This window comes from Pongo abelii, chromosome 2, assembly GCF_028885655.2.
Source record: "Pongo abelii isolate AG06213 chromosome 2, NHGRI_mPonAbe1-v2.0_pri, whole genome shotgun sequence".
NCBI lineage: Eukaryota > Metazoa > Chordata > Mammalia > Primates > Hominidae > Pongo > Pongo abelii.
Window position 1 is genome coordinate 30,123,031 of NC_085928.1, and position 21,393 is coordinate 30,144,423.

The following is a 21,393-nucleotide window of genomic DNA, read 5'->3' on the forward strand; positions in this document are numbered from 1 at the left end:
AAGAAAAATGAGGCCAGATAGGCATAAGGCTCAGACCCTGATATGGTTTGGCTGTGTCCCACCCAGATCTCATCTTGTAATCCCCATAATCCTCACATGTCTAGGGAGAGATCTGGTGGGAGGTGATTGGATCATGGGAGTGGTTTCTCCATGATTTCTCATGATAATGAGTTAGTTCTCACAAGATTTGATGGTTTTATAAGAGGCTCTTCCCTCTTCAATACTCACTTTTGTCTCTCTCGCCTGCCACCATGTTAGATGTCCCTCTACCCTTTCTGCCATGATTGTAAGTTTCCTGAGGCCTCCCCAGCCATGCAGAACTGCGAGTTAATTAAACCTCTTTTCTTTATAAATTACCCAGTCTTGGGTATGTCTTTATAGCAGTGTGAAAATGGACTAATAGACCCCAAAAAGGCAGGCAGGATACAGATTATTAGAGCACAAATTACAGGATTCTATTGGCCTTCTGGGGCCATACTTACCACACTCCAAAACACACTGAGAGCTCTGAAGGTGGAGAGGAGGAAAAGATTATTTATGTCGTTTTCACATAAAAACGACAAAAAGTAATCCTGATTCACAGACTGTACTGTGCAAGAAACCAGTGGGTTTTCTCAGGCAATTCAGTACTATCAGACAAAATTAAGAGAATTATCCAAACTACTGAAGAAGCGGAGTTCATCGGTTAGGTCTGACTGATTTGTCTATCAGGAGCCCAATGCAGCACTTATGCAAGCCCTATGTAGAGAATGCTACTTTCGAGGACAGGGTAGGTTAGGATGAGCTCTTTACTTCAGTGTGCCAGAAACACCTCCAGGTGGTCTAGCCCAGGTGGCTGTCACAAATGAACATATCATTTTCTTTTGAATTATGAGAGAGTATGACTCATTTCTCCCCTACTGCACACACTGCTTCATAGGACCCACTGAATTTGCCACCTGGTGAAATGGTTATTGATTTGTCTTTCCTCCAGGGGATCCCCCAGTTTCATTTCCTTCATTCTCCAGACAAAGAGACACAATTGTGTAACCATATGGACACTTTTTGCATTTTATCAAAATGGCATCTTGTAAATGTAAACTCACAAGAGATTAGCACAGATGTCAGATACAAAGTACTTTGATGGACACAGAAAAAGGGCATTTTGTAAACTACAGTGAAACCAGTTTCTTAAAGTATTTCTAAACTCACCAAAAATATAGAACTAAAGAGATCCTCAAGCCACTTTGAAGTACACATTGGTTTCTGTCAGAACAAAGGTAGAACATGTGCTGCTTTAACAGGAGATGTTAGAGACCCTGCTGTCCACATGACAGGCTTCACTTGTAGCTGACTTGCTTCTGCCTCCTGGGTGCTGCACAACGCCGACTGGCACTTGTGACCTGAAGCTAATACAAAACACCCAGGAGGACAGGATACAACTTGGGTTCACAGGGATTCTCCACTCTACTACAGGTGGATTCCTCCTGACCAAGCAAAGGTGACAGAGGAACTGGTGATACTTTTACCAAGATAAATCATATAACAGGCAGGCTACTTGTCTTCTGAGGTCACACACTAAGTCAGTGGCTCACAAACTTTAGCATGCCCCAGAATCACCTGGAACACTTGATAAAACACAGATTGCTGGGCCCCACTCCAGTGTGTCTCCTTTAGTAGGTTTAGGGCTGGGCCCAAGAATTTGCATTTCCAAGTTTCCTGGTGCTGCAGATGCTGTAAACCCCAGTAACATCCTTTGAGAACCACCCCTCTAAGTTCAGTGTTGGTATAACATTTTTCTTTCTTGCTACCGTTGCGGTTCCCAGAGCTTGTGGTTGCGGAAGAGATGAGGGAAGTTGCAGCTTCTGCAGCAGCAGTTAGTATGTGGGAGCAGTCAAACCCAGGGGCTATTCAAGATGGATTAGTGAGGTGGGCGGGGCCTGGAATCGGGCAATCTTTCTCATGATTCCAGACATGTCTGTCTGTCTTGTCTGACAGTTCGAACCTAGTTTATCCATTTTGCTTTTAAGGCCCCCGTAAAGATAGTTTGAGTCCATTGGCCCACACCCATAGCAATGAGAACAGTATTAGAGAAAAGAAGATTGGCAGATGGACTCAGAGAGCTCATGTAGTAGCATCAATAAACAAACTTCATGAGGCACAGTTTCTCAAGTAGTTTTGCACAAGTGGTCATAGCAGGGCAGGGAAGGGTGCACCTAGAGAGCCCTGTGTAGGCGGAAAACAGTTTTCTCAGCAGACATTCCTGGCTGCTTCTGGTGGAGGATTCATTTGAAATTGTCAGTCTGAAATGCAGACAGCTACTCTGCAGCTCATTTCAGAGAACACCCATGTGCTCTAGCCTTCATTTTCTTTTTCCTACAAAACTTGTCCCTCTAAGGATACAAAAGGCAGTCTTTGGAGATCTATTTCTTTCTATACCTTGGCCCCAGATAGGAATTACGGTGCAGTGAAATGTTGCCAATGGGGTTGGGATTAAAAGAAACAATGAGTCTGTAGAATGGTGTCGGTCAATTCAAGGGTGTTTGTGTGAAAGGAAGGAACTAGGGAGTTACTATGGCTGCTGGCAATATCTCTGAAGGGATGGGCTATGGTCATTAACTACCGTACACGGCATACTTCAGAAGAGATGACACATTTATTTCTATTTATGTTATGTTTCCTTTGTAGGTCAGCTAGGGCTCTGCTCTGCCTCATCTCACTCCAGGACCCAGGCTGAGGGGGCAGCTGCTGTCTGAGCATTGCTGATTGCCATGGCAGAAGGAAAGAAAAAAGAAAAAATTGCATGCTAGGCCTAGAAGCTTTGGTCCAGATGTACACGGTTATCATAAGTAGAATTTCCTTTTTTTTTTTTTTTTTGAGACGGAGTCTCTCGCTCTAGCTCTGGGCTGGAGTGCAGTGGCGCCATCTCGGCTCACTGCAACCTCTGCCTCCTGGGTTCAAGCGATTCTGCTGCCTCAGTAGCTGAGTACTACAGTACTTCCCGCGTAGCTGGGACTACAGGCATGCACCACCATGCCCAGCTAATTTGTGTATTTTTAGTAGAGACGGGGTTTCACCATGTTGGCCAGGATGGTCTTGATCTCTTGACCTCGTGATCTGCCTGCCTCGGCCTCCCAAAGTGCTGGGATTACAGGCGTGAGCCACCATGCCCGGCCTTGTGAGTTGAATATTATCCACACCGCCTCCCTCCACAAATTCATGTTCACCCCAAACTTCAGAATGTGATCTTTATTTGGAAATAGGGTCTTTGCAGGTATATTTAGTTAAGGATCTCAAGGTGATATCTAGGTTGGTCCCTAAATCTAATGATGGATGTCCTTATACGAAGAGGAGAGCACACAGAGACAGAGAAGACCCTGTGAAGACAGCGGCAGAGCCTGAAGTGATGCAGCTCAAGTTAAGGAATGCCAAAGGCTGCCAGGCTAGGAAGGAAGGATTCTTCTCAGGAGCCTTCGGGGAGGGCGTGGCCCTCAGAATAGTGAGAGAATAAGCTTCTCTTGTTTTAAGCCTCCTGTTTATGGTAATCTCCTAGGAAACTAACACACTGGCCCAAGCGAATCCCACCGCCATACCCGATTTCAACGACACAGGGAAGGACAGTCTCACAGTGCTGGATAGTCTCTCTCAGATCCACCCTCTACCTTTCTATACTCTGCTCTGAGCCTGGAAAGTTAAAATTCAAGAACTGCATAAACAGACTCCCCTTTCCTCTGGCTCCTCGTTAAGATTTGCCAATAGTGGGAGTTCAGAGAGAGGGAGGAGAGTGAAGTCATCTAGTTTGCCACCTACCTCCCTGCCAGGCTGGTTGTAGCGGTGTTCCACTATTGAAGGCCACAGCTCCAGCCAGGCAGCCCCTCCTTCAGTTTCTCCTTTCTCTTGGGGTGCTAGTAACTGTTTCTTCCCCATACTCCTCTAGGCGTGGGGTGCAATAGCTGTTGTTAGCCAACGTGCTCTGTCATTCCTTGTTGGTTTCGCATTGCCCCACTCACAACCTTGTAAACAGTCCTTTTATTAATCTCTTCTCAATAACTTCATTTGAGCGTGCCATTTGTGTTCTGCTGAGACCCAGCAGACACACATACCACATACCCAGGAGGAGAGTTAGTGACACAGTGACGACCTTGCTAAATTGAGAAGCAGCCCTAGTGTAACAATGGTGGGAAATGCAATGAGACTGGCAGGTCACATGATGGCTTTGCTTCCACCCCGCCATCTCTGGCAGAGGAAGGAGTGTGAGCTCTGAAGCAAGATTCAAACCCCGGCTCCCCCGTTTATCAGCTGTAATAGGAACCTCTCTGAACCTCAGTTACTATTCGTGTATGATGAGTATAACAATGCTTCCTTTACGAGGCTGTTATGTGGATTAAGGGAGAAAAATATGAAAATAACCTAGCTGTGATAGGCAGAATAATGTCCCCCAAAGATTTCCAAGCCCTAATCTCTGGGAACTTGTGAATATGTTACTTTACGTGGCAAAAGAGACAGTGTGGATGTGATTGAGATTACAGACCTTAAAATAGGAAGATTATCTTGGATTACCAAGGGGGCCCATCTAATCACTTAAAAGCAGAAGTGGAAGGCAGAAGAGTTGGTCATAGAGATGCAGCACAAGAAGCGCAGACAGAAGAGATCAGGGTCAGAAGAATTTAATATGCCATTCCTAGTTCTGGGTGTGCAGAGACTACCTACAACGACTCAAAAGAGGCCTCTAAATACCAAGGGAGATGCCCAGATGGCAGCCAGCAAAGGAAACAGACCTCAGTCCTATAGACATTGATTTCTGCCGACTACCTGGATGAACCTGGAAATGGACTCTCCCCTAGAGCCTCCGGAAGGGAAAGCAGCTCAGTGAATGCCTTGATTTCAGTCTTGTGAGACTTGAAATAGAAAAACCAGCTGCACCTACTGGACTTCTGACCTACAGAACTGTGAGATAATAAATGGGTGTTGTTTTAAGCCCCTAAATTTGTAGTAATTTGTTGTAGTAGCAATCGAAAGTAAATCCACTAGCACAGCGAGGTCTTGGTGCGTGGTTTATGCCCACTGCACGTATGTTACAGGCGCTCAAAGAGGAGAGGTAGGCAAGATACAAAAGGGTCTTCTCAGGACTCAAAACAGTATGTGCTCTCAAAGAAATAAGCCTGCAGCGATTTTGCAACACAATATAGAAGCTGGCTTTCTCTAGTGCTTTCAAGCTGTCATGAATATGGGTGCCCTACATGAGTGGCCTCCAGCAGCAACAGCAGAGAGAGGAGTAGAGAATGTTGTGCATCTTGTGGCGGAAGCAAATGAATCCTTGTTATTCATTTGACATGCAGAGGAAAACGCATACCAGATCACATTGTCATCTCTGTGGCAGGATATCCCTTACCTAAAACCCTCAGTCCTATTATCCTCCTACCTTGAGGCCATTCCTGCTTCTAATATTTGCCCCTAATTGGAACACAGGCTAGCAAGAAAATGATTTCCTGCTGCTGGAGCCTTCCTTCTGTTCTCCTAAGCCAAATCCATCTCTCCAACCCCACAATCCCATACCAATATCTTCCAGCTCCCTAACCATCCAAATCTAACCCTTGACCAGACAGCACAGATCTTCGTTGCTCTACTGATTTGATGACTGGGGCTCCTATGCTTTTATAGCTCGGTCAAGTTGAAATAGCATCCTAGGAGACTGGGCTCCGAGCCAGGTATCAGAGACATGGGTCCCTCAGCATTTAATCGCCAATGAAATGTGAAGAAGCAGCAAATTAAGGCCTACCCACTAGGCACACACACGCGCATCTAGCTTCAATCAAAATTGTTGACACTTCTCCAACTCAAGGTGCTCCTTCAACGCTCCTGAGCAGCAACTGGTGATTCTTTTGATAATATTTTCACTGCCCTTCTAGGAGACCAATCTCACTATATAAGATGATTATTATAATAAGGGCTAATATTTATTGTGTGCCTACTGTGCTTCAGGCACTGCTCTACATAACTGTAAAGGTGTTAACTTATTACATTCTCAAGCCATGTTCAAAAGTTAATTTATATTATTTTTAACATCTTCGCTTTACAAATGAGAAAACAAAGGCTCAGAAAGTTTAAATAATGTGTCCAAGGTTAACAGGTAGTAAGTGGCTTGAGCTATAACTCAGACCTAGGCTAAAGTGACTCTGTATACTACATACCACACTGTAAGTTTTCTTGACACATGTAGGTCTCCACCAGGCACTATGTTTGACTTTGGAGATTGTGATGGTTGATTTTAGGTATTAACTTGACTGGATTAAGAGATAGGTGCTAAATCATTATTTCTGGGTGTGTCTATGAGGGTATTTCCAGAGGATCTTGGCATGTGAGTTAGTGGACTGAGTTGGGGAGATCCTCCTTCAATGTGGGTGGGCACCATCTAACCGGCTGGGGGTCTGGATAGAGTAAAAAGGCAGAGGAAAGCTCTCTTGCTCTCTCTCCTGGAGCTGAGACACCCTTCTCGTCCTGTCCTTGGCCATCAGAACTCCAGGTTCTCCAGCCTTTGAACTCTGAGACTTGCACCAGTGGCCTCCCGGCTTCTTAGGTCTTCAGCCTCAGAGTGAGAGGTGCACCAAGGGCTTCTCTGGTTCTGAGGCCCTCCAGTTTGGACAACCATGCTACTGGCATCCCTGGGTCTCCAGGCTTACAGATGGTCTATCGAGGAACGTCTCAACCTCTTTAATCACACGAGCCAATCCACCTATCTCTCTATCCTATTAGTTCTGTCTCTCTAGAGAACCCTAATACAGACATGCAAATATACTCAGGACAAATTTCATTTCCTCCAAGCTAATGTGATAGAAGAGGAAACTATTATGTAGAAACAAATATCTACTAACACATTTTGTTAGCAGTATGAACAAAGCATCATGGGAGAGATAACTAGACCTGTGAAATGATGGAGAATCATGGCAAAGAGGAAAAATATGGTTGAGAAAGGCTTCTTGGAGGAAGTGATATTTGATCTTGGCCTTGAAGAATGAGCTGGAATTCCTTGAGTTGAGGAGCAAAGAAGAAAACATGAGGGAGAATTATGAGAAGCAGAGCAAATAGCATAACTGAAGCACAAAAGCCTGAAAGTAGCATAGTCCAGGCATGGAATAATCCAGTGTTGCTAGTGTTGCTAGTGTTGCCTGACCATGCAACAGATGTTAGTTTGCATTCCATTGGCCAGAAGTATTAACAAGTGAAGAATCTTAATTACAAAAAAAGCACATATTCAGAGACACTAAGAAGAAAGAGATAATACTCCGAAACTACAATCAGCTGATGACTGATAAGTCAAAATTAGGAACTTAATGATGCTAAGAACCTCTAACATGTCAGGTGAGCTCCAAGGTTAGTTCAATAGTTTCATTCACATATGTTGGCCGGGTGCGGTGGCTCACGCCTGTAATCCCAGCACTTTGGGAGGCTGAGGCGGGCAGATCACGAGGTCAGGAGATCGAGACCATCCTGGCTAACATGGTGAAACCCCATCTCTACTAAAAGTACAAAAAATTAGCTGTGCGTGGTGGCGGGCGCCTGTAGTCCCCGCTACTCGGGAGGCTGAGGCAGGAGAATGGCGTGAACCTGGGAGGCGGAGTTTGCAGTGAGCCAAGATCATGCCACTGCACTCCAGCCTGGGCGACAGAGCAAGACTCCACCTCAAAACAAACAAACAAACAAAAAATAAAAACAAAAAAAAACCACATTTGTTTACACAACACCCTTTTATGCTGGGTGCTTTGTCAGACACTGATGGAAGATATGGTTCCTGACCCTGAGATGTTTATTTACTCATTCAGTCATTCATTTATTCACTCATTCTATTTATTCTTTTAAGAACCATTTGTTGAGTACATACTATGTGTCAGGCAAAGGGGCTAGCAGTAAAGAAGACTCATATGGTCCCTCCCCTCATTGAGCTTACAGTATAGGAAAGAGCTACTACTGAACAGGAAGACAGCTATATAAACAGATAATTTCAATAAAAGATGGTAACTGATATGCACCAAAGTAAGACTAAAACACAGAGAAGTGCACTTAACTTATACTGGCATTATCATGGGCCTTGATTTACTGTGGGATCCTTTGCTGTTATGTTCCCTTATGTTGAAAGATGCATCTGTTCCTACACAAAGCACAGACTATGAGTAGGTAGGCACATACAGTTCTAAGCCAACCCCTGGGGGTACCAGGAGACAGCACTGTCTCAAGTCGTTGCATGACACACCACCATGGGGCAAAATATTTGCTGAATGAAGTTACAATAAGGATACAACTGTATCTACATAAACGTTTAAAGATACTATCCTATCAATACCTACTATGTGGTAGCATCTTGATGTTGTGTGGGGAGGAAGATAAAAGTAGATGCATCGTTGAGACAGAAATGAGGGCAAGGGAAATTTTTTATGCATTGAGAGAGGAAGTTTGTGAATTTTTTCGCTGGCCGTGGAGTCAGGGAGACTTCAGTCCAACCACAGTCCCTCCCTGAGCTTGTGACCAAGCCTCACTTTCCTTATCTATAAAGGTGACAAGAGTGATTTTTGTAAGTTTATTTATCTGTAAAGGGGAAACTGTAACAACTTTGATATTATAGGGTAAAAAGAAAAAAGGATGAAAACGAGAACAAGGGAGAGAGATAAGAGAGAAAGCAGTGTCACATATAACTGTGGGCAAAGTGCTCATCATTCCTCTTTCCCTTTGTTTCCTCATCTCAAAAAGGGAGATCATAACATTTATCCTTTCTGAGGTTGTTATGAAGATTAACTTAGGTGATATAGCTAATGTGTACTTCCTGTGTTCAAAACATTCTAATATGTATTATCCCCTCCCTCTCCACCCAAGAAACTCCTTACATACAGATAAGATGAGCTCAACATCCAAATTAAAATGCTTTGAAAAGTTAAAAGGCAAACCTTTAAAATGATTAAATACTGAAAAGAGCTTAAGGTTATCTCAGAGACAGGATAATCAAACCTAGGCAGGCTGCTTTGGACTGTCTCTCCTGGGATAGGCCTGCTTTTGCCCCACCACCAAAACATACCCCAGCTAGATTCCCAAGAGCAGCAGTGGTCACCCAGATGGCCTCTCATTCCATTTTCTGCACAAAAAGACATTAAGCATATAGCTCAGTAGCTCCCAGTGTAAAACAGAACATCACCCGATCTCTACCTCTGAAGGTTGGGGACAGTCCTTTCTAGTCACTCTTCAGCTTTAGGGGGGTTGGTTGGTATCAGGGACAGCTGACAGCCTTATTTAGCCAACCAGCTGCTCTGTGATACACAATGTCCCTAATGCTCAAAGTCTGGTGGATGATTCTTTTGTATCCACATAAGCAGCAGTTGGAGGAGAATCGATGAGTCCCTTTGGTTGCCTCGGGGTGTCAAGGCTGCCATTCAAATCATTACCACCATAATTATTAACCATTGTTTTAGTGAGATGTCTGCCAGACAATTGTTTTTCTTTATTTTTCAATCATTAAAAAAGCAATCAAATTTCACTAGAGCAATGCCTGCCTCACGCCGCATCAACACATTTATTAAACCCCTTCTGTTTGCCGAGCTCAATGGAAAGTCTTGGAGGAGGGAATACTTAAAATGCTCTCGGATTTAAAAGAATTGATAATGCTGTGGGGAAGAGGTTCACACAAAAAAGCAATTACAGGAAGAAGCTCGATAGTATACAATACACTGGTACAGAGTGTCATAGACAGTGCCCCTTTCATATGCTGGATTTTATTTCTGTGGCAATGGGGTGCTAGGGAGGAGCCGCACTGTGTAGAGGATTTGGAGAAGTGGGGTATTGTGGTGGGAAATTGCTTTCTTTCCCAGCAGGTAGGAGGAAAACAATCAAGGAGGTGGACAGGATGTGCACTCCATTAGAGCAGCCACCAGGAGCCTGACTTTTTGATAAGAGAGTACATCAGTTAGGATAATGGTTAAAAGTATCTTTAAAAGACTTTTGCTTCAGGATGAATGATGTGGCCTGTGTGATTCTGCGATCAATTCAAAAGCCTTGTCCCTATTGTGGCTTGCGGCCACATTTCGAACCCATTTTTCAAGCATGTTAAACCCAAGCGCAGCGCAGAGGGCTGCACGTGGGGCAGTCACAAACCAAGCTCAATAACCTTGCTGGTGGGGATGTGTTGGATACGCTGCTAATGCCTGTTTGTGACAATGCTCGCTAGTCCCGGTGGTGGCGGTGTTCACAGGTAACAATGTTTACCACCGTGAATGGAACTTGTTTGATTAACCCTGATCAGAGGATGAAAACACTAAAGAACCAAGTGAGAAAGAGGGAAGAGAACCGCATAGGGAACAGCAGAGCGAGTAGACGAACCGAACGCAGAGCCCGCGAGGGGCGAGTGGAAGCTCCCTGCGGGCAGGGACCTGGCCACCGCCCTGCCCTGGGCGTGGCGGCCTCGGGCTCAGGGACGCGCTGGAAGCTGCGAGACGCCCCCACGCGGGGTGCGCTTCGGGGCTAGACGGCCGCGTTCGGGGGAAACGGGCGCTGGTGAAAGCGTAGGTGTCCTGGTCCACGCGCGCAGCCGGACGTCGGGTCCAGGGGGAGACGCGGGCTGGGGCGGGGCGGGACCCGGCCCCTGAAGCGCGAGGGTGGGAGTGAAAGCAAAGAGGGAAAAAGTAGAGAGAGAGGACAGTGGGGCCCAGCGCCGCGCGAAAGGCAGGAACCGACCCGCGAAGAGGAACGGGTGCAATGAGGTCCCCGGCGAGCGTGGGAACACAGGGTTCAGCCTCCTGCGGCGGGCGAGCACGCGGACCCCAGGGGCGGGCGGGTGCGACAGGACGTGACCTGGAAGCGCGGCGCGTGCCACCGCCCTGGAGCAGGAATCCGGCCTCCGTGGAGCGGGCAGGCGGGCCCCGGGTCTGAAGCCTGCGACTGGGGAGGGCGCCGCGTCAACAGCAGCGGTTGCGGGGCGGGGCCGAGTGCGCGTGCGCGGCTCTCGCGGGCGGGGAGCAGGCGGGGGAGCGGGCGGGAAGCAGTGGGAGCGCGCGTGCGCGCGGCCGTGCAGCCTGGGCAGTGGGTCCTGCCTGTGACGGGCGGCGGCGGTCGGTCCTGCCTGTAACGGCGGCGGCGGCTGCTGCTCCAGACACCTGCGGCGGCGGCGGCGACCCCGCGGCGGGCGCGGAGATGTGGCCCCTGGTAGCGGCGCTGTTGCTGGGCTCGGCGTGCTGCGGTGAGTGGCTCCTCGCTCCCAGCCCTGCGGCTGCTGTTGCTTCGCCCCCGCGGGCGTGTGGGCTGCGCCCCAGCCAGCCCGGCGGCGCCCTGAAGAGGGTGGCCGGGGCGCAAAACGCTTGGGCCCTGAGCGCCCGAAGTGCAGACGTGGGAGGGCCCCACGGGGAATCCGGCGCCCCCCTTCTTCCTCCCTTCCTTTCCCTGGTCGTCTTCTTCCCCCTGGGTGAGAGCGGGGCTCATCTCCTCCACTCGGTTCTCCATCTCCAAATGCACACACAGAGGAAGACTCCAAACCGCGCACCTCGCGCAAAAATTAACTAGCAAGAAAGGGCGCGATCAGAGGCGAGGGGCTGCGGCTGCTAGGGATCCCCTTCTTTCGCACCCCTCTCCGTTCTCAGTGCTTAGACGCATTTGGGGTTGAGGGAGGGAGAGTGGGAGGGCCCGGGCCTCTTGCGATGGAAGTGCGCATTTTGGCGAAGTCGGTGAGAAGGGGTTTCTGCCGTTTGCCTCCCACATGAACATAGGAGCCAAGAGGACGTAAAGGACACAATTAAGTTTTATTTTCAACTCAGCATTCAATCAGAAGAATCTTCCGGCCGTGTAATTTTTGCTGTCGTTTTTAATCCTAAAAATAAGCTTGCTGGAAACTCTTTCTTTCTCGTGACCCTCAAGCCCCATCAGCCACTTGCATACATTCTAAATTGTACGTTGAAGTTTTCCCCACTTTATTCGGGGGAACCGTTTTAAAAGTAATCTGGTTTTCGCTTGAAATAGGAAGACAGTAACCTCCAGTCAAAACATGTGCAACAGAATGGGATTTGGTATTTTTCGACGCCAAAGAACCTCCACCCCCCCACCCCCACCCCGAGCTTTTGGAATCCATTTGGCTTTTGTAAAACGTGTGCTTCGTCTGTAAAAACTGAGCAAGGAATAGAAACATTCGTAGCTCTACAGTGAGTGCCTGTCACACTTCACATCCATAGAGCCTTTTGTGAACTTTTATAAGATTCAGAATTCAGCTTGAGTACCAGAAACAGCAATTGTTACATTTATTCTAGAATGCTAAATTAATTCGATTTTAAACTGATTATTAGCCTCGGTGTGCCGTTCCTAAAGGCTTGTGACTTTAGGTATTTCCAAGATGCCCTAAGTCTCTGCTTACCACTTTCCTCCCTCCCGAAGCATCCTGGATGTTAGGACTGTGAATCCAGATCTCCTTTATCTAAATGGTTGATGTTAGTGTTTCCTGTCATCACGTTTAGTATGCTTGTTGCCTTTACTATCATTATAGCTAAAATAATACTGCTTTCAGAGATGTGTAATCGCATAATAATTTCAGAACGCCTTCATATTGAACCAGATATGAAGTGATACAGTATCACTTATTCAAACTGCCTAAAAAGTAAAAAGTATAAGCCATATACTATTTTTAAAACAGATGGGTTAGATTTAAATCACGTAAATTAGAACTGCTGGAATGGTACTTTGAGTGATAGGATTTATATTAGGCCTTCTTTAGTAATAGTTAATATCATGTAATTAGCACTCGTTTACACACAATTTTAATGTGTTCGAATCCCTAGAGTCGTAGAATTCAGAATTTATAGTATTTGGTTGTACTTAGTTAATATTAACCTGAAAAAAAAGCAAAATACAGACATTATGCAACTGAGTTGTGTTAAGTGTGGACTGTAAAACAGGAAGTGATAGTATTTGTTATAAAATATGTTTTTGTATGTGTTTAATATATAGCTTCAAAAGGACATGTATGAAGAAAGATGTCTCAGCACATTGGTAGTTATAAACCAAGGGTTTGGGAGACTGACTTTAGAATCTAGAATGAGTAAGAAGGTCATGGATCTGTACATTCATTTGTATTGAAGTTTGATTTTGCTTTCAGTTTCGTTAATTAAGCCCCGGGAATCAGGGACCTTTCCTGGCACCCTCTACAGTGTTAGTGGCCTTTGTGGTAAAAGAAGTTATCTCAGATACTCATTTCATGCAATTACAGGCAAACTGGAAAGCACCTTAATGGTTTGCAAGATGTGAAATGAATTACTGTGTTGCATTCCACTCTGCCCCCACTCATGTACAATTATACTTTGTTTAAAAGTGCATAGTTTCAGTGGTATTTATTAGCTAGCAAATAAAACCTTAAATAAATAATGATGGTGTTGTGAACTGTCTTTTTAGTGGTTGAATGATTTCTCTTTGTTCAAAATGAGTTGTTTTTTTTTTTTTTAAATCGGGTACATATGATTAAATAAATTTTTTTCCATTGTCTAAGTCTAGTAGTAATTTGGCTTGTTTAAATAAAAATGTTTTCTTCTTAAAGAATATATTATTTTTAATTACAAGTTGCCATTTTAAGGAAGTAAATGCCTATTTAAAAGTACATATTTATGGGGCCGCCCCAGCAGTCTAGAGGCAGTGTTTTTTAAAGCATTACACTAAATGCCTACCATTAGGACACTTGCTCATGCTGTCATCTGTGTTTTGGCAGATGTTTTATCTTTGCCACTGAGTTGTTCATGGAGATTTGAAAGGCCAAGTTCTAAAGATGAGAGATAGATGACTTCCCCCCCAAATTGATACATATTCTAAATCCAAAATAATCACGCATATTAGCAAAACTAGATTTGCATTTCATAGTATGAATTCAGCTATAGCTAGTATATAGGCATTGCTTTTAATATAGTAATGTTCTTTTTGTGACATAATTTTCAATCACTTTCCCTGTCTTAGGTTTCTGCCTACCTTTTTATACAAGATAAACATTTCTATTTTCATATCTTATCTCTCAGTCTGATTTTAATAATATTGTCTTGGGTTATCATAAAGTTATTTTCACTTTGCATACTAGTGTAGATATTTCTTCTGTGGTAAAAAGAACAAGAATAATAGTGTAGGATCAGTTTTGTTAAACTCATTGTAGTACTAAAGTAGAAAATACAGAGCACCCAGGAAATTTGATTCTGATATACCTAGACTAAGACAATAGAATCTGGGTTTTTCCTCTTTATGATTATACAGTGTTGGAACAGAAATCAAGCTACACCCACCTCTGAATATTTCATTCCAAATCCATGGAGCAGTTGCATAAGACTCAGAATCTGGTCAATCTCATGGTTTGAGATTCAGATTAGGAGAATTAATGTGCATATTTGAATATATATCACACTTGTAGGTTAAAAGGTAAAGCAAGAGGTTTGGCAAGTTCAAGGTCTGTCAAAACCACTTTTTTCCATTTCAAGCAAGTATGAGCCTATACTACACACCAAGCAGTTTGCAAAGCCCTGTTTGGCATATAGACAAATTTCAGACAGTATGTCAGTATGTCTCTTAATGACTTAAGATGTAGTATATAGACAGTAGGGATATCTTGTTTTTATCCTCTCATGGTACTTAGGTGCTTGTTAAGGCCATAATTCTGGATGTTATTGACTTTAAACTGTCCTGCCCCTTTTAGTTCTAAGTTGGCCTCTTCCATTCTTATAAGGCCACTTTTAAATTCATTAGGGGGATTGCTTTTGGTCAGAACTAAGTACAACTTGTGGACACCCCACTCTACCCCAGACCTTTATTTTAGCATCCATTGAGGAGAGATCTGACTTCATCCTTTTTGTACATAACCCAATGTAGCTAGAGACTCCAGTTCTTCAAGCCAGACACTAGTTCTAACGGGCAAAAGTAGGTAGGATTCCTTTCTGGCATGTATCTTTACTGATGATCTTTGCTTCTTTACCTAAGAGGCTGCTGAGACTTCTTACTCCATTCCTGAACATGCATTCCCAGCAGATAATTAACTTCCTACTCTACTGCAAAAAATAGTGGTGTGTGGTTTGGACTCCCTCTGCTTCCCTCCCACCATTACTAAACTGATCTATAACATCTTAGATAACCTTCATCTCATTCTCTTCCGTCATCCAGCTTCAGAAGAAAACCTACTCACTTTTCCAAGGAAAGGACAACCTGTCTACCACCTTTTCATTTCTACCATCTTGGAGACCTGCTCAGTCAGCTTAATTCTTCAGTCTTGCGTCTTAGATCTTTCCCTCTCCATTGACTCCTTCCCCGTAGCTTGCACACATGATCGAATTTTACCCCATATTAAAAAATAAAACAAAAAACCTCAAGAACCGAAATGTCCTTGCCCTTGTCCCTGCCTGCACATTGTCAGTTGTTGCGTTCTCTGCTTTCTTACACTGCCAAATTTATTGTACAAGAATCACTGCCACTTAATATATTTTAAGTGCTTGATAAAGCCATATTCTTTCTCTTTGACTTCTCGAACATAGTGTGCATCAGATCTCACTAGTCCATTGACAGATGGAAAGATATTCTCCCCAAATATTTAAGCCTCTTTTCTCTATAATTAACCTACCACCTAACTAGCTACACATACTATTTTGGTTCACAATTTTAATTTTCCCCTCTTTATCTCCCCTGCTTTCCACAACTAACTTCTGTTGATTACTGTAAGTTTTAGGTCTTCTCTCCAGTTGTTCTTTACCTGGACTATTGCAGTAGTCTCTTAACGGATCTCCCTTTCTCTTTTCCCTTGCTGCTCTCAGTCCTTCCTTTATACTGCTGTCAATGTTATTTTTTTTTTAATGAAATTAAATCTGAGTGGTTTACGATTGTTTATGTTATCAAGTCTAAACTCAGCGTGACATTCAAGGAAGCCCTTTAGAATTTTTCTTAATCATCTTTTCCAACCTCATTTCCTAGAGCTCACCTAAATAATTCTGTGCTTTCAGTTCTTCACTTTCTTTATCTGGCTGTACACGTTAGTCTGCCTAGAAAGCCCCTTCTTTCCCATAACATTCTTACTCATCCTTTAAGACCCAGTTTAAACATCACCCTCTAGGAAGATCATTCATAGACACATTCTTGTGATTTTTAAGGAACTTTTCTATCCAACCATACAAGTGACTTGAGATTTTCCATGAAAATATGCAGCTTCATGATTTCATAATCAACTCTATACAAGTGAGAAGCAGTGGCAGGTTCTCTTGAAATATGGAAGAAAAATGTATCTTCTCTCACATGATTTTTAGATTTTTCTTCTGTGGAATTTATACTTTAAACTTTTTACATTCACAAGGAATGTATTGAATCCTACTTTCTGGACCCTGTGTTAGATTCTTAGGATACCAAATGAAGACGGTGTCTTACTTTCTGAGCCTGGAGAGATCAATTAAGTAAAATAGTAATTACACAGTAGTAGGTACAGTGACAATATTTGAACACAAGGCAATGGGAGCAATAAGGAGGGGAAGAATACAATTGAGTAATGGTAGGGAAGGGGAACAAGATTGAACAACTCAACTGTGCTTTAGTAGGAAGAGTAAAAGTTAGCAAACTGTAGCTGCCACTTATTGAGTACTTGCTGTATATTTGAAAGGTGGTACAAGAACATGTTCATTATCTTATTAAATCTTAACAATATCTCTATGAGGTATATACCATCACTATTCACATTTTATAGATGAGGGAACTGAGGGACAGAGGTAAGTAACTTGCCTAAGGTTATACAGCTAAGAAGTGCATGAGCTGAGTCTTAAACCAGGGTCTGACCCCAAAATGTGTGCTCTTAACTATTATATACCCTATGTACTCAGTGGGGTAATAGTGTATAACAGTTAAGAGGCTATTTAGGTTTGAGGAACAGTATGTGCTAAGGCATGGGGATGAGAGTGCATTTGCATAGTCATGGAATTGCAATAATGTCATTATGATTGGAGCTTAGTGTGGAAATGAGGGAGTACAGGAGGTGGGGCTGGAAAGGATCTTGAAGGACCTCGTTTGTATTCCATGCTAATGTACTTAGAATTTAGCCTGAAAAGGGTTGAGGGTGTTGTTAAAGTATCTTAGGCAAAGGAGTGCACATTTGCATTTAGAACAGTTATTTTGGGAACTGTAGAAAATACATCAGGGCCAGGATGGAGAAACCTTGAGGATGGAGGCAGGGAGCTGGTTAGGAGGGTATGGCAGTAGTTCGAAGGAGAGGATGAGTGTCTAATTCATTCATTCAACTGACATTGGATTTAGGAACTATTAATTAGGTTGAACCTACTAAGAATTCTCCATGGCTAAAGAGAGGGAGTAATCTAATGTGATTCTTAGGTCCAGGTCTGGTTCACTGGTAGATGACAGAAAATACTTTAGCAAAGTGATTTAGGCTGAGGGTAAGAAGTGGGGGTACGTAAGTTTTTGGACATTACTGACTTTGAAGTAACTGTATTACATCCAAGTGGAGGTGCACAGCAGACAGTTGGCAGTCCAACATCTGCAGTTTAGAAGAAAGGCAGTGCATGATTAAGTTTTTTATTTAAAAGTTTGCAGGTGAAGAAAACCATGGGAGTCAGGGAAAATACTAGCGGGCAGGGGGTGCTGAATCTGAAGCCCGTAGGGACACTAACATTTAGTGTGAGTCAAGGAATAGATTTCAACAAAGAAAGCAAACTAGGATGGGATGGACAAAGCAGGAGGAAATTCATAATCAGGAGATACTGTGGAGGCCAAGAGAGAAGAGCAAGAAGGAAACCGCCCACTGGCTCAAGAACTGAGGAAAAGTCAAGACAGAAAGCGAACCATGCATATTTGATTTTTCACAAGGGATTGATGGTGACTTTGGCAAGAGCTGTAGTAATGAAGAAATAGGGGTGAATGGGTGGAGGCCAGGTAACAGATTTAAGGAGTGAATTGGAAGTGAGGAAATGCTTATAGATTGTTAATTTGGGATGCTAAGGAAGAGAGAGACAAGTATGAGGGATTTTTTTTTAAGTTGGCAAATATTCAAGCAATTTTTAAAAACACACACAAAAACAACACCTTGTAAATGGAATGGGGGATGTGGGAGGCTGATAATCAACTAAGGAAAGTCCTTGAGGAGACTGATGGGTATGGAGGCAGAAATGGAAACTAGCGCTCAGGTGATGGGATTCATTTCTGAAAAGGAAGCAAAAAAAAAAAAAAAGGTGTGGATAGTTGGGGTTACAGGTAAGTTTATAGGGAAGGATTATTGGAAGCTTCAGGATTCTCCTCTGAAGGTTTCAGTTTGTATTAAGAAATAGGGAGAGAGGACTGTTGGAGAGTATGGGATAAAGGGCAAAAGCGAGTAATTTAAGAGTTGTTAAAAAGAAGAGAACATTTACATGAAACACGTAAAAGGATAAAGATTGAAGGCCCGGAGGAGCAGGGACTATGACATTCTTCTGTTTTTGCCTATTAGCAACACGAATTTTCTTAGAAATCTGTAAGAGCACTTACTCTTCTGCCCATCCATAAAGACGTTGTCCATGCAGAAAAGATAACACTTGTAACCTTGTATTATATAAAGTACTTATCATCACCCATATGAGAATTGTAAGCTCCTAAAAGATAATAACTATATTTTTTCATCACTGTATCCCCACATCCTATCACAATATTTCATCACAGGTAATTCTCAACAACTGTTGATTGCATTTTTAAAATTTCTAACCTGAACTTGTGTGCTGTGACCACCATGGATTTAGTCTTCTCTGCCACTACAAAGCTCTTTTCTAGACTATGATATGAGATGGTTTGGGCTGATAGTCTATATTCACCAATACTTGTACAGTTCCAATGAAGGTTTCAAGTCTAATACTTTCGGCATTTGATATAAAATCATTTTCCCATTTTATTTGCTAATTTATCTATAACTCTGGCATTACTCTTGGTCACATTTGTCTGCTGCTATCTGATTTAGACTGCTATAAGCATATCTTGTTTTATTCAGAGTTTTCTTATTCATGTTAATTATCTGTGTTTCTTTATTTGCTCTCTACATTTTAGTTTCTTCACTTTGCTGTTTTATGAGAAGGGAGTAGGCAAAAGGAAAAAAACCCAAATCAGACAATTTTACTACTTAATAGTTTTTTAATGCATCTTTATAGAGATTGAAGTTGTAGTTAACAGCTAGAGTGATATTTTTGGCCTGCCCTTATTTATTAATTACTAGTGCAAAGGTTATTCAAATTGTGGTTTATCCAGGTCAATTTTACTGTTATTTTTACTAATAGCATTTATTCTACTTAAATTGCTTCAGCTATAAAATGTTATTATAACAAATAGTGCAGTATAATTATTGCTTTCTGTATTCCTTTGAAAATTCATTCTCTAAACATATGTTATGAAATTGTGGATTGTTCACCAACTACTTCTTACTTAATTAAAGCCTTTGCAAAAAGTTTCATAGGATGACTGAGTTCTTCATTCATACCTCTTTTTTTTTAAGAATAATCTCTTAAAAGTCAAACCATGATTCATAGAAATATAAAATGAACATGTGTCAAAGATTTTATTTCACTAATTAATTAACAAGAAAACCAGCAAGAAGGCAAAACCCTTTTAAAAGAAAATTGGAAAAATAGATACATTTATAGGCAATTAAGAATGCCTAAATGAATTTGCTAATAAATGCAAAATTGGCCAATATCCTCAGGGCAGTAAAATGTAGTCTTTTGGAATCCTCTCTTCCACCAGGTGGAAATCAGTTGCAGAACAAGATTTATTTTTACCTCTATGGACACCAATCCTTTTGAATTACCATCAGTTTTCTACAACTTATGAAACTGTAAAACAGCCCAGTCAAAGTCAGTGAAAGGCACAGGCTTCTATAGAGTCAGATAATTCCAAAGGGTCTGTTAGACATTGCGCAGCACTTCACTGAAAGGATACCCGGTAATCTTTGTATCCCTTTCAAAATCTTCACCATATTTTCTGATACTTTCCTTCCTTTATAATTTGAACATCTTCACCCCTTTATTTTTCTCTTGTATACTATGTCCTCTCTCCCTCAGTGTTTCTCTCTCAGGGGAAATAATTCACAATTCCAAAGTTTTAAAGAGTGCAACAGAAGTCCAGGTTTTGCCTTGGGCTTCCTAATATTTGGGTGGCTAGAAATGTAGAAAACTCTGGGAAGAGGTGAGCTGTGGATGCCCACAATGTAGGTTCAGACTGCAGTTTCCCAGAAATACAACAATTCGGACTAGTCAAAGAAGGCCCATATCATTACATTAAAATGCCAGATTATCTAGTTTTTATAGTATCACCCTACATTTTTACAGCATAGTATTGTTTAGAGAGCACTTGCCGCTGTTTTCCATGTTAATGCTCAACACAGTTCTGTGAAGTAGCCCAGTGTTTGTTTTTGATCCTCCTATTTAAGAGATCCTCCTATTTTAGAGAGTAAACCAAGGCATAGAAAAGTGAGTTGCATAAGGCAGCATATTAAAAAGGGGCAGAAATAGGATTTTTACTCAGTTGTTTTGAACATTGTCCAGTACATATTCCACTATGCATCCTTGCATTCAATTCATGGGGTATTTATTGAGTAAACATAGTGTTCTTATAATAGAAACATTCTATGCCTTTGATTTTTATTCCAGTTTATGTAGAAGTAAATCTTAAGTGTGAACTATTAACAAAGTTGATATTTTATTTATATTTGTTAGTAATTTGTGTTTTGTTTTTGTTTATGTTTTGAGGGGAAGGCCAAGTAGCTACCTAGATAAAAGAGTTGCTGAGTGGCTGAAGAATATGGAAGACAACTACAATTCCTACACATTCTTGTACATTTTAATTGAACAATGAGTGATTACATTTATTTACCCAGTGCCTCTTCTATAAGGCAACAATTGGTTGTTTATCCTATTGAGAAGCGTAGATAGGATGCTTATTAGCAGTAACTGCTCTTGGTTTCAGCTTGCATCTTACTTAGCTTTTTCACTGTTTTGTGGTTTCTTGGAGGAAGAGTACCTGTAGCATACATTTGGAGACTGTTGTTCTGTAGTGTCAATGAAATGTGGGGGTGGGAAAATGTCATTCAAGACTCCCACACAAAATGTCTATTACTGCCTATATTTTGCAATGGGAAAGTAGCCACAGATAATGGTTTTTTTTTTCCTCATTAGTATTTTAAGATTTTCCATCCTAGTGGAAAGACGTGATTTGATTCATCCTATTTACTTTGTATATTAAAGTACAGTAGAACCTGCCACTTTTTTTGGAAATACAGCATAAGGATAAAGATAAATTTCATATCAGTTCAGCAAGTTCTATTTAGCAGTGTATTGAAGTTGAGACTGAATAAAATATTTGGTTTGGTTTTCTGTTCAGAATTTTACCTTGATAAGGACAATATTTTTCTACATATATCAGTAGGCAGTA

At 42.3% G+C, this 21,393-nt stretch overlaps 1 protein-coding gene across 5 annotated transcripts in view; it reads left to right on the forward strand.

Moving 5' to 3' along the window:
• Window positions 1-10,935: 10,935 nt before the first annotated feature.
• Window positions 10,936-21,393, forward strand: part of CD47 (CD47 molecule) — a 47,402-nt gene continuing 36,944 nt past the window's right edge. For 4 of the 5 annotated variants that reach the window (XR_008523196.2, XM_063721506.1, XM_063721507.1 and 1 more), the window contains exon 1: window positions 10,936-11,194. Coding sequence is in view for 4 of the 5 variants with exons in the window: in XM_063721506.1 (XP_063577576.1) it covers window positions 11,149-11,194 (46 nt within the window). In the remaining variant the exon portion in view is untranslated. 5 annotated transcript variants of the gene reach the window in all.